Genomic DNA, 17,517 nt, shown 5'->3' with positions numbered 1-17,517 from the left:
TCTGAGGTAGACATCAGACTACCTCAGGGCTACAGCTACCATTCCACCATTAGTCCCTCAATGACCCTGAACTGCAGGCTCAGTCCTGGGCCCTGGGACCCAGAGGGCTTGCATCCACCACCCTGCCCTCTAGAACTCATCTAGGTGAGAATGCAAAAAGAGAAATCCCCACTGCAAAAGGGAACTGGCAACCTCCCATAATCACCCAGCTCTGAATTCTACTTGCAGAGAGAGAAACACAGCAAAGCAAACAAACAAAAAGAAACAAAACAGATGAATGGGGCATTCCTTCCAAGGAATGAACCCAAACTGAATGACAGCAAAAAGAATCCCATTTGTCCTCGGCTCCTTAGAGAAATCAGAAATTCTCTCTACTACCTCCTTGCATCTTCCAGCCTCATGCCTCCTTTGCAGCCCAGGGGAGGGGACCTGGGAGTTCTAAAGCAGCTCATCCAGAACTTCTGGACCAAGTTCCAGAACACCTGGACCATGGGGGCAGGGGAGGGGCCGCACAGAAGAGGGCATCTTCCCACAAGAGCATATTTACCCCTTCTCTTCTTCCCTGACCACCTCCTCCAACTCCCTTCTTCCCAACAGACTCACCAGCCATCTGGTGGGCAAGCAGTGTCTACTTGGGATGCCCGTACCTGGTGAAGAAGCAGCTTGAGTCAAGAGGAGGTAGAAAGTACAGCATCTTCCTCACCCAGGGTTCTTGCACCTGTAGTGTGTGTGTCAGCCTCCTGGAAGCTTTCCCAGGTCCCAATCAAACATAAGGGAGAAGGAGCTTCACTACTCTCTCTGCCAAGACACCCAGAAATCAGTTAAGGGAGCATTTTCATCCGTCTATTGCCCCTTCCTTCTCTGTCATTATTTGCCAATTCAGAGGGAGAAGAGAGGCGAGAGCATTCGGCTGATTCTCAGTCATGTGCCGTTTTAGACACGATGTTCAATGAATGTGGACGAAGTAAGGGAATTCACAGCTCCCTCAGGGCTGCTGAATCAACCACTGCTTTCATTATTACTGCTCACTGCTGTGTACCTTTCACATGGGCTATTCGTTGGCCTTTCCATTTAGATAATAAGATAATAAATCAAGCTGCATCTTGTGCATTGCTTTGTTCTGTAGGAATTAACAGGATTGACGGGCCATGTGCCTAGCAGAGCCCCACCAAGGCCACCGGATGATAAGTATATTGAAAAGATGAAATGAGTCTCCACTGCAGTGTAGTTGTGATTTTTCCCCAGAACAAATCTAAAAAAGAGGTCTTTTCCATAATGACAACAAGGAATCAACTTGGGTCTTTTTTCTGTTATGGATGTCAGAGGTTGTGGACTGCAGCTTCTCTTCCACAATTATTCCCTAAACACTCCTCAAATGCCAGGCACAGCACCTGGCCCTGGGACCCAGAGAGGGTGCAACTATGTCATGATCGAAGGCCCCACCATAGCCATGGCTGGTGAAGACTTCCTCTGTGACTCTGTTAAAAATATAACATGTATTTGTTTAGGCGTTTTCAAAATTTCACCTAAACACCCATGATTAATAAGATGAAATGCATCCTTGATGTTAATCTACCTGATGGATAGTGGTGACGTCAAAATAAAATCTTACTGTATTTGACCCCAATTTTAAGGTGTTTCTGGTTCTCCAACACTCCCTGTATTCCCATATATGTGTCACGTACATGACCTTCTAATAAAGGAGCGCCATTCGATGGAGGTGATGGGCCTGCTCTGCATCTGTGCCGTCCACTACGGTAGCCACGGCCACACGTGGCTGTCGAGCACTTGAAATGTGGCTAGTGTGACTAAGGAACCAGTCACATTTTAAACAACTTAAATTTAAATAGGCACATGTGACTAACAGCTATGGCATTAGACAGCACAGCTGTAGGGGTTTAGGTATATCTAAGGCCAAAAGGGTTACACTGGGATGCACAGTGCTGGGGGGTGATAACCCCATACAGGCCTGTTCAGACAACGCCACCCAAAGAGATCTTATAAAGGTACACACTTTAGCCTGCCAGAAAAGGCTGACCTCTCTGGATGGGACTCTCCATTTCCCCATTTCCTGAAAGTAGCCATGCTGTCTAGGAAAAGAAACTGTTCTCAGATGATCAATCTGTCTGTGCGTCTTCAGAGAAGACGGTTTTTCCTTAACCCAGCATTTCTCTGCTTTTCATTTCTGGTTGCAGATCACCGACTCTGCTGAGTGCTGGAAGCTGCAGCTGGTGACTGCCCTCTCCCCACCCTCCTGGCCACCCCACCAGTGACAGCACAGGCAGGGGTGGCCTGGCTTCCTTTCTGGTGTTTTCGTCAGGTAGCTGCCTGCTCAGAGCTCACAGAAGGCTTGTCCCTCGTCCCAGGCAGACGGCAGGCCAGCCCCTTCCCCAGACCCGGAGCTGGCGGGGCGGCCTCCTCCAGGAGCCTCACACGCGCTGCCCTCCACCGTGAGTATCGCCCTTCCTCCTCCTCCCCGTCCCAGTGTCACCCGTGTCCTCCGTTGTGTGCTGCCACGATGGCTTCTAAAACCCACTCATTTGCTCAGTGGCCTTGAGGACCAGGCACTTGGCTAGAAGCTGCCAGGGAGGCAGAGGTGAATCCGGTGGCGCCCTGGCCAGGCTTCCAGGACAGCCTCCCACCCACATGTGGGAAGCTTAGGTTCAAGGCAGTCTGTTCTGTGATTTGCTCCTTAAAGGAGGGAGAAGCAGGAGGGGGCACAGATGGCAAGAAGGTAGCCAGGGGCTGGGAAAGTGAAGCCCCGATGAGGTCCCTGGGTCTGAGAGACTGTCCCAGGGAAAGCATGCATTTCACTGCATTCTCTGTAGCAGTGAAAAACTGGAAACAAGCGAACTTTGCACCGAGAGGCGACTGGTTAAATGAACTGTAGAGAATCCGGAGAGTGGAACACCTGGCAGCTACCCAATCTGGTGATACGGCCTCAAACTGAATTGGCATATAAAGTGGTCCATGAAAGACTGTTCCCTAGAGAGCAAGACAGAAAACGGTTTGTGCAGTCTGATTTCCTTTCAGAGTGTGTGTGTGGGTGCGTGTGTGTGAGATTGCGTTACAGAGAAAATGTCTAAAAGGCTGCATCTCAGAAAATGAACAGTGCCTATCCTAGGTGAGAGGTGTTTGAGGGGGTTTTATTTTCTTCATTATATATGTTTGCTTTGGGGGGATTTTTTTGGGGGTTGTTGTTCATTGTGAATATACTCCTTTATAATCAGAAAAAAGCAAAGCCACCTTATTTTAAATGACTCATCAGTGACTACTGTTTTGTCCTGTCAACACATTCACCCTTTAGTTCTTAGTTGGCTCTTACTACTTGGATGCACTGCGGGGGAGCGGCTGCTGAGTGCGGGGGCTGGGACGTGGGGCAGCCACCAGCGGGTGAGGCCCGCTTCTCCCTCCCCTCGTCCAGCCAACCAAAGTTCACCTGCCATTTCAGCACCTGGAGTTTGACAGCCTCTTTTTTTCCAATATCTGTCCGTCTGTTCGGAAGCCCCCTCACATGCAACCCACTCACAGCCCCGAGCCCAGCACAGTGCCTGTGGGGTGGGCACCTGACCCAGGCTGGGGCAGCAGATAGCCTGATAGACAGCTCAGAGTCCCTGCTTTCGTGCAGGGTGAAAAAGGCAGAGCTTCCAAACAAAAACAAAAAAGCGAGAGGTGATTCAACCTCCCTGCACAAAGTCGAACAAAGATCAAAGTCAGGACCTGACTTCCTGACTCACTTTAGTATCAGTATCCAATTCACTGGGGCTACTACGAGCAACTCCATGCTGATTTCCATGTTGGTTACTTTCAAGGACAGCAGAGAATAGAAAAATAATGGTTAGATATTAATGGACTCCAGGCTAACTTTTCAATAGGCACTTTCCACTCTCGGAGACTTAACAACTCCCTACCTCTAAGGACCCTGCACATACCTTCTGCTTTCTGGCGTTCATGCCTTTGTGGATATGTTTTGTGTTTCCCTGCCCCGGAGCCATGTTCTGTCCCCTCACTGCATGTCCCCACACTCTCCAGCCTGCAAGGGCCAGCAAAAATGTCGCCTCCTCAACGAAGCCCTCCTGGATTTTCCCCAGCGCCAGAGACCCAGCTTCCTTCTCCCAATTCCCAAATCGTCTCATAGAATTTCCCGTTATTGGTATTTGCAGCCATGATGTATTCACTGTACTTGAATGTGAGCTTCTTGAGGACATGGATCATGTCTTGTACAGTGTTTAAGCCAAGCAAGTGTATCTGGTGTCAAGTAAGCTATGGGATGAAGACTGCTCCCTCACTGTTGCAGAATTCTCTGCATTCTGCTAAGAGCCTTAATGCACAGCATTGCACTTGACCCTCGAAACAAGCCCTTGGAGTAGGCTGGGCTATCACGTGCATTTTACAGAGGAGGAAACCAAGGCTGGGGGAGGGCAGGTCGCTCCTTGCTGAGGTCCCACAGGCAGCAAAGGATGGACCAAGGAGCAGATGGGGGCCAGTGTGCTACTCCCACCTCACTCCACTGGGCTTTGAAACACAAGCAGGCTTTTCAGATTAGGCAGCTGCACTGACCTGGATGAGGCCACACCAAGCAGCAAGGTGAGAGATTTGGGGCAGCACCGAGTCCAATGCTCGTGTTCTCCCAACAGACGGTTGAGAGGTTCCTTGCCTTCAGTGTGCTTTGTCACATGTGGGGTTTTCCCCCTCTGCTTTTCTCTCCTTCTCAGGGGCAAGAAGAAAATGAAAGCAAGCTCTGAGACTTTGCAGTTTGTGGAATAAAATAGACAAAAAGTATTCTGACAAAGAGAAGAGAGGAATAGATGAAAAGGCTCTCAGCGGTGTCTTTAGGTGGTGGGTCCAAGGTGGAATATATTTCATTTTTTTTTTTTTACTCTTGGGCTCTCTCTAAATCTTCTATGAGCCAGAAACACAATTATAATGGAAGGAAGAAAAAACTTTATAAAAAGCTAGTGTAGGATTCCAAAGTTGCAAAAAGTAGCCTGAGCAAGTTACTTGCTAGATTTGCTCTTCCAGCGCTGCTTTCCAGGCCAGCTGGAGGAGGCTATGAGTTCCTCCTTTCAACAAGTTTTGCAAACAGGTGTACAGAATGGAATAGCACTAGGGCTTCTCTTTTTGTTTTTTTTTAAGCTGACAAGTTATTTTTATGATAGCCCTTAAAATAGAATGTCATGGAGAAAGTAAAATATTTAAATAGTTTACAAAACCTAAAGGAAAAAAATGAAAGTCCCACTTTCCACTGGTCATCCTTGTTCAAGCTCCTTCCAGAGAACGTTTCAGTACTGATTAGCTGTGAAGTGTATAATCTTTTATATATTTCTAAAAAGATCATGCATCATAAGCTTCTACACCTTGCATTTTTACCTATAATAATCTTGCTGACCTCTTTGTATCAGCGTGGGGTCTATTTTATTCTATGTATTGACTACATGTGGTTTACTGAATGGACGTATCAGAGTATTAACTATTGCTAGATACGTAGGTTGTTTCTAGTTTTTTGGTTCTACAAAAAAAAAAAAAATGCTGCAACATATATGCCTGTACATGCATCTTTATGTTCTTTGTGCGACTACTAGGAGGACATGTTTTCAGCAGATGAACTGCTGAGTCAGAGCTATTGTGCTTTGTATGTTTTGAAAGATATGGCTTAACCCTCCAAAAAGGTCACAACGATTTACACTCCCCACTGCCGAGTGGAGGCTTTTCCCCCAAACTCTTACCAACATCATTACCATCAATCCTTATTTTCAACCTATAACTATAACCAAAGCCATTCTTTCATGTGGCTTCCTCCTTTGGGCATTTGTTTTCTCAGATATTATCTGGTTAATATTCAGTCTCCTCATGCAAGTTAAAAGGAAATGACATAAGCCACAGGTACGAGAAATATATGAAGTGTTTTCTAATGAATGTCTCAAAAACCATCTCCCCATTACCCAAGCTGTATTAAAATTAAATTAGCTGAGTTGAGATCTTTCAAACTTAACTGGGCAATTTTTTACAAAGATTTTATTTTTTTAGAGCATGATTCAGAAAAAAAAAAACCAGAGAGAACAATAAAGTCAATGGGGCAATATGTAATTTGGGGGGAGATCCTTTGAGATGAAGTAAATTTCTCATCAAACATTCACCCACTAATCTCATCACCCATTGGTGATTTTCCAATTACGTTATTCATTCTGTACTTATTAGTTGGCACCATAAGAGGATATTGCTTTTCTCATGCATTTACTCATTTATTTTCATCAGTATGGATTCATGGATCCTCATTTAATTGAATGTGCTATAAAGACTGCTATCATTATTTAATTTGATGCTTAAATTGCCTCAGATTTGGCTAGTGGAACCCCATCAAGTTGGTGCCTATGTCCTTTGACAAGTCCCCACGGTCTTTGAACACTTGCCTTCTGTGGCAAAAATCAGTCCCAGGTTCATCTTATAGTTTCCCTGCCCTAACTCTGGAATCAGACATTTCTCCAAGGAATCCTGGTTTCTTGGCAGGGAGAAAGGTATTTAGAAACCAAGATCTGGGCACTACAAGGTCATTCAACTGTGTGTCATGGCTTTTAGGTCCTCTCAGCAGACAGAGCCAGGAAATATGCTCAAATACATAGCACGTGTCCACACAAATTTATCTATCTATCTATCATCTATCTCTCTATCATCATCATCATCTGTCTAATCTCATCTAACCCTAAAATATATGAGTTCATACTGAGCCCTCAATTCCCACACAACAGCACAAGGCACTCCAAGGCACTGTGGAGAAGCCACTGGCAGGAAGGCTGCAAGGAGGAAGTTCTGGCCGCCTTTCTCCTGGCCTGCTAATGGCCAGATATGACTCTGAGGAGGGGCGAAAACGAAGTTTTCATCAGATCTTGCTGCTCTTCCTTTCTCTACTTTAACCACTTTATTGAGGTCCAGCTACAAACACTGCAAATATATGAAGTGCAGAACCTAAGTTCTGACATATGTATATAACTGTGAAACCATCCCACAATCAATATAGTGAACATACTTATCACCCCAAAGGCTTCCTGGTGTGCTCTTATCCCCCTCCTGCTTTGCCCTGTCCTCCCCTTCCCTCTCTCACCATGAAATTACTGATCTACTTTCTGTCATTACTGATTAGTTCACATTTTCTAGAATTTTTTGTAAGGAGAATCACACAGTATGTACTTTTTTGGGGTCTGGTTTCTTTACTTAGCATAATTATTTACCCACGTTGCTGTGTGTATCAGTAGCTGTTCTAATTCCATTGTATGGCTATTCCACAGTGACTTATCCATTAGCTATGCTTGAAGGACATTTGAGCTATTTCCAGTAGTTGGCTATTACAAATAAAGCTGCCATGAACATTCATATATCAGTCTTTGTGTGGATATAAGCTTGCATTTTTCTTAGGTAAATACTTAGGAGTGGGATGGTTAGATCACAGGGTGTATGTTTAACGAGTTTCCAGAGTGGTTGTCCCACATGTTATGTTTTTAAAACGACTGCACTTTTAGAAAAGCAGGGACAGTTAAAACATTGTGTTATGAAAAAAAAGCCCAACAGGTTAGGGTTGGATTTATGAAGGAGAATGTTTCCTTCCAGAAGCTTGGGGTGGGCTGAACATGTTTCTTGGAAATATGGGCACAGACCCCTTCCTTGAAGGGAGCCAAGCTGTCGTTCCCTTGGTCACAGAGGGGTGGGTTTTGCAGAGATTCAAAACACAGGAAAACAACAGCTGAGATTCATCTCCGTTAGCTCGGAGGCCCTTTGCATTAGACAAATACCTTTTCTTTGGTAAACAAACCTAGGACCTCCTTTTCCTGCTGGAGTTGGGGTACAGAGTAAATAGGCCCTGAATCTGTAAACAGAGCACACAGGTAGGTGCTGGGGCACGGGGCCTCTCCTGGAGAGGGACTGATACTGACAGACGCCACCTCACTCCCGTGTTCTTGCCACCCGGTTGCCCAGAGGCCCCTCCCCTGCAGAGTCAGCCCAGCACATTCTTAAGTCACTGCTGTCCTGCCATCTTCTGGAGTCCCTTGGTGGATAAAATGGGGGTAGGTGGCACCTGATAGAGAAGTTGAGTCAAGAGAAAAAGGGCTAAGATTAAAAGGACGTGCTGGGAAGATGTCAAAGCCACAAAGGGCTCTCAAAGGAGAGGTTTCTTTCATTTCTAGGTTAACAACCAAGATGATAATGAAATCTAGACTTGACTTGAAATCTATTTGACTTGATATCAGTATAACATGGACTCTAACTCTTGCTTGGGATTTTTTTTTTTTCCATGAGAACAAACAGATTTAATGCTTAATCTCCATCTTTAGGTACTTGTTACTGTTCAGTTAAGAGCCAGTCCTCTTTTTGATTTTTGCCCTCTCTTTCTAGAAGCAAGCTTGCATCTGACCCACCATGGTCCCCACAGAAGTCACAGTGAGTACAGCCACGCCCCTCGGGTTCCTCAAAATGCACTCTATTTGGGGGCCTCTTTTCAGGGAGTGGGAAGGAATGCATTGTGGCGGAAGGATGTCTCTGTGGTTTCCCAGGGTAAGAGCTCTGCTAAGCAGTGCCCAGGACAGGGGGTTGATGCCCAGCACAGGGGGCTCTGCAAACACGAAGCGCTAGAAGAGCTTTGGGGTATGTGGGAGGACAGAGGAAAATGCTATTTTAGATTTTACTAATAGGTGAGGGTTGTATGATCTTTAGGATGTCTTTGTCCCATGTGTCTGTTCTGAAACTCAGACAAAAGAGGGCAAGAGAGAATCCATTTAGTTTGTTTTTAAAAGACCCACAGTGGGCATGTTAGTTTTGTTTCTTACATAACATTATGTAGCCTTTACTAAAAAACACATAATGATATATATTTCTCTGAAAGAGGAAAAGAGGCCAACAAAAATGAGTAAAGTCATCAGAGAATTGTTTGTGATTTTATAGTCAAATGTAATTAATTATAGAATCAAATCAAATTCCTATGCTTTTGTTATATTCACGAATGCTCACAAAAATATCTAAAGGTTTTAATTTTGCTTTTCTCAAAGTAAGAATCTGGGTTTTACATGTAGGTATTGAAATCAAACCTTCTTAGTGGAGCTGACAAACTGTCCCTCACAGTACACTGTAGGTTCCCACCACCTGTGGAGATTGGTGGTTGCCACCCATGATGTCAAAAAAGTTATTTATCATATGCTAATGATATTTAGTATTGCATACGTCATTGCATATCCCGTAACAACAACAAGAAGACAATTATTTTGGACCTGGTGAAGTAACGAGCTAAGTCTCTACTTTTCTAACCAGAATTAGACCCTTAGTTTCTCCTGCGTTAGAATTTGCTCTTCATCCCTGATGCTGGAAACGGGGCTGACACTGTCAGTCATTCGGTTTTATCCTCTGGAATCTTGGAAGATATCCAGACTCTGCAAGGCAGCTCCAGAGAGGAAGAAAAATGCACCCCAGTAATGACCTTTTGTGGTCAAGAGGTGTCCAGCACCACCTACGTGGGGACACGATGGGACCTCTGTGGCTATGACCCTGGGAAATAGCCATGACGTCCCTGTGGCCACCTTTCTGAGCACTGGCCATGTGCCAGTAACCAGCCAGGGTGCCACTTTCCGGCAGCCTCACGGTAAAGGCAGAGCCATGCTTACAGATGAGGAAACGAGCTGGGAGAAGGAACGGAAGGTTCCAGGTGTCGTGGCTAAAAGGAGGAGGAGCCCTGGAGGGTGCTCTCAGAGTCACGGCTTCACTGGGTCCCCCCCTGTGGGCAAATGTCAACACGCCGAGGTCCAAGCCTCACTGTGTGGAAGTCTCACGGCCTCGAGGGCAGGGCCAGAGCGCCCTGGGGCAGTGCCTGCCAACTCCCACTGCTCCCACCACGTCCCTCCCTGCCTGTGTCCCGCCCTCCCATTTGCCGCCTCCTGTCCCCAGACGCCCATGTTGGCACTAAGGAGCAATGGGGGGCACAGCTTTTGCCCTCTACCCTGGCCTCTCCCCAGAGGTGGGAATGAGGGGCCTGGGGCTGGGGGAAGGTTTCCAGAGACAACGTGAGTCGGTGAGGGAGGCCTCGGAAAGCTCTGGAGACCTTCTTCCTGCTCCAGGAGCAGCACGACGTTCACTGCCTGGGCTGCTGCTTCTGGGCCAAGGTTCTCCTGAGGGGAGGAGGACACACCTGCCCGCGCTCGGGGGCCGGGGCCTGTGGGGCAGAGCCTCGCTGGGGGCACCAGCGGGCAGCGCAGGCCCCTTGCCCGGCTGTGCACTGAGGTTTGCCCCCAGCATCAGGCAGCTCCTGGCTGATCCGGGCACAGGAAGCCACAGGGCATCCTCTGGTGCCCAGAATCTTTCCGGGCTGGGGAGTGGGGAGGTAGGGCACCTGACGGCCACTCTGCTTGGGCTCAGGTGCTGGGACCCAGGTGCCGTGGCTCACGTTTGGTGTGGCCACTTTGACAACATCAGCACGTGGAGAGCTGGGCTTTGGGTCAGCAGGGATTAAAAGTGCCCCAGCTTGGGACTGAGGGGCTGGGGGATGGCTCTGGCCTTGACCCTCCCCCAGTGGCTGAGGGTTTGGGGCAGAACCTTCCGTTCCTTGGGTCTGTCTCCTCCCAAGATGGTCTCTAGCATCTGAACATCATTCTAAAACCCGCTGAGCTTCCAAAAACATTTTCCAGAGCAGAAACAAAAGCCTACGTGAGGAGAAGGCAGCCCATTGCTGAGTTCCGGGCTGGCCACTGGGCACGCTGTGACACATTGTCTCATCTACTTAGATCTATGACTATAATGTGCTTCTTTTCTTGATCAAAATGCTAAAAATCATCCAAAATAAATGATATAAATCCCCCCAATTAAGTAGCCCCCTGGGAGTAACACAGCCGTCCCACGATGCCACCCTGTCTAGGGCACCTCTGAGCTGTGGAGCTGCCGTCAGGGCCCTGCACACAGATGGACCTCCCCTCCCCCCCCACCCCTCCCCCATCCCAGCCTCGAGCTTGACAAGCGAGGCCTGGCGCAGGAGTTATTGACCTTTCTAACGTTTTGCTCCAATTCTATTTCCATCACCGAGGCGAATGGTGTCCTTTGGAAGTGGTTTCTTTGCCTGGCATGTACTCTGTGCTCAGTAAATATCTGTCGAATGAGTGAACAAATCACATTATTTATCGGCAAGGAACGAGAAATAAAGAGCTGTTTCTCAAGCCCAGGATGAGCATGCCGTTTTCTTAGGCAGGCAGGGAATGAGATGGTGGCATTTTCACACAAACACCATCCTGGCCAGGTCTGGGCCCTGTCCACCCCAGAGAATCACCACTCCTCACACTGCAAGAAGATTCTAGATCTGGCTCAGACCTCTGCTCATGGGGGTCCACAGGCTCCGAATAGTGGTCTAGTTGGTAAAGACGTCATGTTTTTAAGAGTGTCTGAGAACAACACAGTTTGCTAAGAAATGCAAGAGAAAACTTAGGTAAGATTTCTAGACATTCTAATTTGATGTGGAAGAGAATGGTCAGCCCCTTCAGAGAGCAGGGCCTGGACACTTCCCAGCAATAACGACACCCTGTCTCACTCTGTCTCCACTGCCTGCCTCGTGTTCCATAACAGGCTTGAGGCACCTTATTGGGTGCGTACAACAGAATAGAAAAGAAAGGACATACATTAAAACAGGGTCAGAGGAAATTGACAGAATAGGGAGAAAAGACCAAGAGAAGGAGTTAGAACGTGGGTTTTCAGCCTAAAGCTGTGCTGTCTGGTGAGGTAGTCATGAGCCACGTGGTGCCCCTGAGCACATGAAATGGGGCCACTCCAACTAAGATGCCCCGTGAGTGTAAAATGCACTCCATTCAAATATAATCTCTGCAACAAAAGAATGTAAAGTATTTTGGTAACTTTTACATTGCTTATGTAACGAAAAAATATTTTAGACATACTAGGTTCCAATAAAATACATTATTAAGGTGAATTCCACCTGTCTCTTTTTTACTTCTCTCACTTGGCTACTAGAAAATGCAAAATTAACCCAGAGTTGCCTTATACTCCTATTGGACGGCGCTGGTTGAAGGGTCTTATTTGGTTACTATAATTGGGCTACCAGTTTGACTGAGTTTCCCAATTAAAAAGGGAATCCTGATTAAGTCACAAAACTTATATGGTGCATGAGCAAAAAAAAAAAAAACACCTCGCCTGTTCTTCAGGAGATACGAAAGCCTTTCTTCACTTCTCTTTTATATTTAAATGCCAAATAAATATCTAGGCTAGGTCTTGGTGAGTAGGGCACAGAGCTATACGGACAGGCCCTTGGAAGTCCCCTCTCGGTGGAGAGGGTGGGCTCCACGGGGAGCACCTTAGATGCCACCTCGATGCAGACCCCGGGGTAAACTCACGGCAGCTTGTGGGAAGTCATTCTACACAGTGCTCAGGCCAGGAGGCTCCAGCAGGTGCTCCTGGATGCATGCAAAACTGTGTGCATTTCAGATCCTTACACTGTTCCTCTCTCAAGATGTTCTGACCCAGACTTTGAAAACAGCCTTTGTGGGTAGCTTCTCCAGCAACAGCAGTGTCTCTAGGACTCAGAGAGCAGGGAGGGAAGAAGGAATGGCTTGCCAACCTCAGAATCCTCCTGGAAGCCAGGTGCTCCTCATCTGGAAGAGGGGCCCGCCCCTACCTGGAAGGTCAAGGATTAAAGCATGCATGTCCTGTACTCCGCACTGGGTCAGATGTGCACTAGGTGCTCTGACAGTAGGGAATCAAATAAATTGGTAAATAATCGACGTTTACATTTGCTGGGAGATTTTCAAAGGATCCTTTGGTATTTACCTATCAGGCATGGACAAAGCTATGAGCACAAGTCTCGATGCAGGTGGACAGTTTGTCCAGGCTCCCCCTAGCCTGGGACGTGAATTCTTCCTTTGTCATCCTCAAAAAGATGGCCAACGCTTTGAACTTGGAAGGATGATATAGGCTTACCTTGTAGCCTTGATAAAATTCACACAAACCCAGGTTTTTTGTGTGTGAATTCAGTCACTCTTAAAATATGTCTGGGGAGTCCCTAACTAAATATAATTCTATGATGAAGCACTGGGTCCTCCAACCCTCACCCAACAAGAAAACGTGCTCTGTGTGTTTCAAGCAGGACACAGTGTCCCCACTCTGGGACACAGTCTTGGGGAGCGGTGGTTGAGGGCTCGTTTACCAGGCCATGGAGAAGGCTGGGTCTCCCGGGACACTGGGACTGCTAGGGGTCCCCTCTGTGAGACCCTCTGTGCCACATCTGTGAATGGGGATGCTGTTTGCCTCCCTAACTCACAGCCTTGGGTGCAGGCTCATGTGAGAGTCTATTAAAGCTATTTAACCCCCCCCAAAATGTAAAAAAATCCACCCTCTTCAAAGCAGTTTGACGCTTACTCACTGTGTGGATTCACAGTTGACACCTGCTCATCTGCATGGTTTTACTGACTTTCCTCCAAAATGTCACCCTCCTAACTTCTTAAATCTCCAGTGATACTTTTGTGGGTCTCTGTGCTCTTCATGTTCTTCCTTCCACCTGAAAAGTTCTTTTTTTCCTCTCAAAGTCTACTCAAACCCCACCTCTTAGGGGATGCCCTTTGGGGCCATTGACGGTGCCTGGCTCCCATGTCCCGCTCTGGCAGAAGTGTCCTGGCATCTTCACTGAAATATGAGTCATCCGTAAGATCTGTCCTCCCAATGATCTGGGCTTGTAGACAACGGCCAAAGCTCGGAGGGAAATCTTTAAATGTACACTGAGAATGGGTGAACCAGGCCTGGGGACGAAGCACATTCAAAATGGAGAGTTTTCCTCAGCTCTTCCCAGAAGCAGGCCGTTCCCAGCTGCTGGCTCCTGAAGAGCCAGCTCCTGGATCTGGCCCCCAGGGGTCTCTCTGCAATAGGACTTTCTCTTGGTTGCACACTAGAGGTGGATCAGGACCAGATTCAGGTTTTCCTAATTGTAGTCCAGGTTACCTTGGGCGTCCTCCTGGCACTTCCTGCCAGTCGGGGCCCAAACGGAATGGACCCATCACCTCAGCTCTTGGCACAAGCTTCAGAATTCAGGAGACCACAGCCTCCTGGCGTCTACTGCACCTTATCAGTCCACTCAGTGTGTCCTGATATCTTAATAAGCACTCAGTAAACACACACACACACACAAACACACACACACACACACACACACACAACAGGTTCCATGCTCATGTAAGATTAGGAAACATTATTAAACAAAATTCAACAGATTCTGAAGGACTTCTCAGAGCCTTTACTATGCTATCATGCAGTTAAAATAAAACAAGCTCTTCAGGACTTCTCAGAGCCTTTAATATGCTCATGATTATTGTGAATTTCAAAGAAGGTGATATAGTAAGCAGAGATTCTCAACTATTTAACTACTAGTGTTCCACCCAAAACATGGTTTGGGAAATGCTGGTTGAAACTATTAGAAATAGATGGAGATTATAATGTGTGTAGAAGGGGAACTCCCAGCTAAAAGAAGACTGGTAGAAGATGTTTTATTATTTCAACATGAATAGTTTAATACATAAACTAAATATTTTTACTTAAATATTTATTGGCATTAAATATTTAATATTTAAAACAAAATGAAAATCTAGTGGGGATCTGAGGTTACTTCTAGTCCAAATGCTTCTAGAGGAACTGAACAACTGCTGCATTTCCGGAGCAGAAATGAAGGGAGAGATGAGACTTGGCAAGGCATGTGCCTTGGGGCAAGGGAACGAGAGCTAGTGGTCCCTGGCAGGATTGGGGGCCCTAATGGGGGCCCTAGGAGGGGGGTGCTGGTGGGAAGTGAGAGCATGTGAGAATTTGTAAGTGGAGGCCTTGGAACATGTCAGGTGTGGGACCGAGTTTCCCCTCCACCAGGCAACCCTCTCCTCCATTCCCTCCATCCCAGGCTTGACTCAAGGGCTCCATCTCCAGCCTTTATTTCCTCTTCTCCCAGCAGGGGTTCTAGGAAGGCTTCTGAGCCAGGAACTCATTGAAGCTGTAATGAGGGGTGAGTGTGTGTGAGCACACGTGTGTGCACATTGTGAGGGTGTGTGCGCATGTGTCTGAACGCGTGTATATATGTGTGTGGGTATGTACATGAGTATGTATGTGTATTAGTGTAGGCATGTTTGTGTGCACGTGTGTTTGTAAATATGTGTGTGTGTGCTTGTGAGGGCTGGTTTCATGGGTGTGTGACCCCTACTGCTACACACTTCATGCTTAGAAGTGTCACTTGCTTGATTTAATGCTCTGCTATCTTGAAATTCTTAACAAATTTTGAACAAGGGACCCTGAAATCACGTAGTCTGTCCTGGTTCTTGTGTATGTGAGAGTGTATGAATATGTGTGTGTGTGTTCATGCGTGTGCACATGTGTAAGTGGGTGCATGTGTGACTCTTTGGTGCTTCTCCAACAGAGGATCCACAGCTTTCAGAAGACTCAGGGGAACCTGGACCCAGAAAAGTTTAAAAGCCTCTGAGGACCTTTTTGGGAGGGTAGAGAAGGGACAATCAGAACCATTCACTTAGTTTGATAAAGGTCCGCCCACCAGTGGTCCCAGACCCTCTTTCCCAAGCCGTCAGAGCATCTGTCATGCAGCCTGTGACTGTTCCTTTGCTTGAGTGTCTCCTCCCAGAGTAGGTAAGTTCCATGAGAGCAGGAACCATGTCTGACTCTTCAGCATGTACCCAGTACCTACCATGTCATAGGTGCTCAATAAACATTTGTTGAATAAATAAATCATTTACAATCCAAGCAGATGCCCTCAGAATTCCTATTTCCTACACATACATTTCTTTTGTCTTATCACAGACTTTGGGAGTGGAAGGTTCAAGGGCTCCATGCCTCTGCCATCATCAGATAGAACCTCCAAAAGCATGCCCTTGACCCAGTGCCATCCTGTGTCTCCTTGCAGAGCCTGATCCCTAATATGTCAGATGACTATAGCTATGACACCACGTCTTCCATGGAAGATTACGGGAACTTCAACATCACTGACTTATTCTGTAAGAAAAACCACGTCAGGCAGTTCGCAAGCTACTTCCTTCCACCCTTCTACTGGCTCGTGTTCATCGTGGGGGCCTTGGGCAACAGTCTGGTCATCCTTGTCTACTGGTACTGCACGAGGGTGAAGACCATGACCGACATGTTCCTTTTGAATTTGGCCATCGCTGACCTTCTCTTTCTTGTCACCCTTCCTTTCTGGGCCATTGCCGCCGCCGACCAGTGGAAATTCCAGACCTTCATGTGCAGAGTGGTCAACAGCACGTACAAGATGAACTTCTACAGCTGTGCGCTGCTGATCACGTGCATCAGCGTGGACAGGTACATCGCCATTGCTCAGGCCATGAGAGCGCAGATGTGGAGGCAGAAAAGGCTTCTGTACAGCAAAATGGTCTGCTTTACTGTCTGGGTGATGGCAGCCGCGCTCTGCGTCCCGGAACTCCTGTACAGCCAAGTCAAGAAGGAGTATGGGATTGCTATCTGCACCATGGTTTACCCCAGTGACGAGAGTACCAAACTGAAGTCAGCTGTCTTGACTCTGAAAGTCATCCTGGGATTCTTCCTCCCTTTGGTGGTCATGGCTTGCTGCTATACCATCATCATTCACACCCTGATACAAGCCAAGAAGTCATCCAAGCACAAGGCCCTGAAGGTGACCGTCACTGTGCTCACTGTCTTCGTCCTATCTCAGTTCCCCCATAACTGCGTTCTGCTGGTGCAGACCATCGATGCCTACAGCACGTTCATCTCCAGCTGTGCTGTCTCCATCAACATTGACATCAGCTTCCAGGTCACTCAAACCATCGCCTTTCTCCACAGTTGCCTCAACCCTGTTCTCTACGTTTTTGTGGGTGAGAGGTTCCGCCGGGATCTTGTGAAGACCCTAAAGAACTTGGGTTGCATCAGCCAGGCTCAGTGGGTTTCATTTACAAGGAGAGAAGGAAGCCTGAAGCTGTCATCGATGTTGCTGGAGACAACCTCGGGAGCTCTCTCCCTCTGAGGGATCTTCTCCCTGAGGTGGATGGTCCTTTTGGAAGTAACAAGAAATACAGCTACGGCTTCCCTTACTGGTAGGGCCAGAGGGAAAGCAGAGAAGGAAAAGGAAGTGAAAAAAAGGAAATAAAAAACTCAGAAAGGGGTGAATTTGAATAACGTTATACTTTTCGTCAGGATTTGCCAAGCCAGAGTCTTCAAAATTGACTGGCCATCCCAGGGGGCTGCTGACTGGCTCCTGGCTGCCATACCTGCGGTTTTCAAAGGAGGACTAATGAGCAGCATTGCAAGACTCCCTGGCTTTGCCACTTGCCTGAGCGTTAATGCAGCTGACCTCTGGAGGAGGCTTTGATTTCTCAGTGCACAGTGAATTGCTGTGCCTTCAGTTCTGATGCCACCCCTTCCAAAAGAAGACACAGAAGCACTGGCCACTGCCATAGTCCACAAATGCATGAGGCTTCATGAAAACTCCCATCTTTGGAGAATTTCTACCCTGGTTTGGGGGGCTGACACCCATGCCAG

At 47.3% G+C, this 17,517-nt stretch overlaps 1 protein-coding gene across 2 annotated transcripts; it reads left to right on the top strand.

Annotated features, from left to right (window-relative positions):
- Positions 1-2,325: 2,325 nt before the first annotated feature.
- On the top strand, positions 2,326-17,002 carry CCR9 (C-C motif chemokine receptor 9; the record flags this gene model as incomplete). 2 transcript variants are annotated; one of them, XM_079713408.1, is made up of 2 exons in its annotated part: positions 2,326-2,450; positions 15,916-17,002. In XM_079713408.1, one exon carries the CDS (start codon positions 15,929-15,931, stop codon positions 17,000-17,002), a length of 1,074 nt encoding a protein of 357 aa, XP_079569534.1. The 2 variants fall into 2 exon arrangements, with proteins under 2 accessions (XP_079569534.1, XP_079569533.1); XM_079713407.1 differs by lacking the exon at positions 2,326-2,450 and adding an exon at positions 8,410-8,430 and having other exon boundaries at positions 15,914-17,002.
- Positions 17,003-17,517: the final 515 nt, after the last annotated feature.

This window comes from Hyperoodon ampullatus (genome assembly GCF_949752795.1).
Source record: "Hyperoodon ampullatus genome assembly, chromosome: 10".
NCBI classification, from domain to species: Eukaryota; Metazoa; Chordata; class Mammalia; order Artiodactyla; family Ziphiidae; genus Hyperoodon; species Hyperoodon ampullatus.
This window is presented reverse-complemented; position numbering and strand designations above follow the sequence as displayed.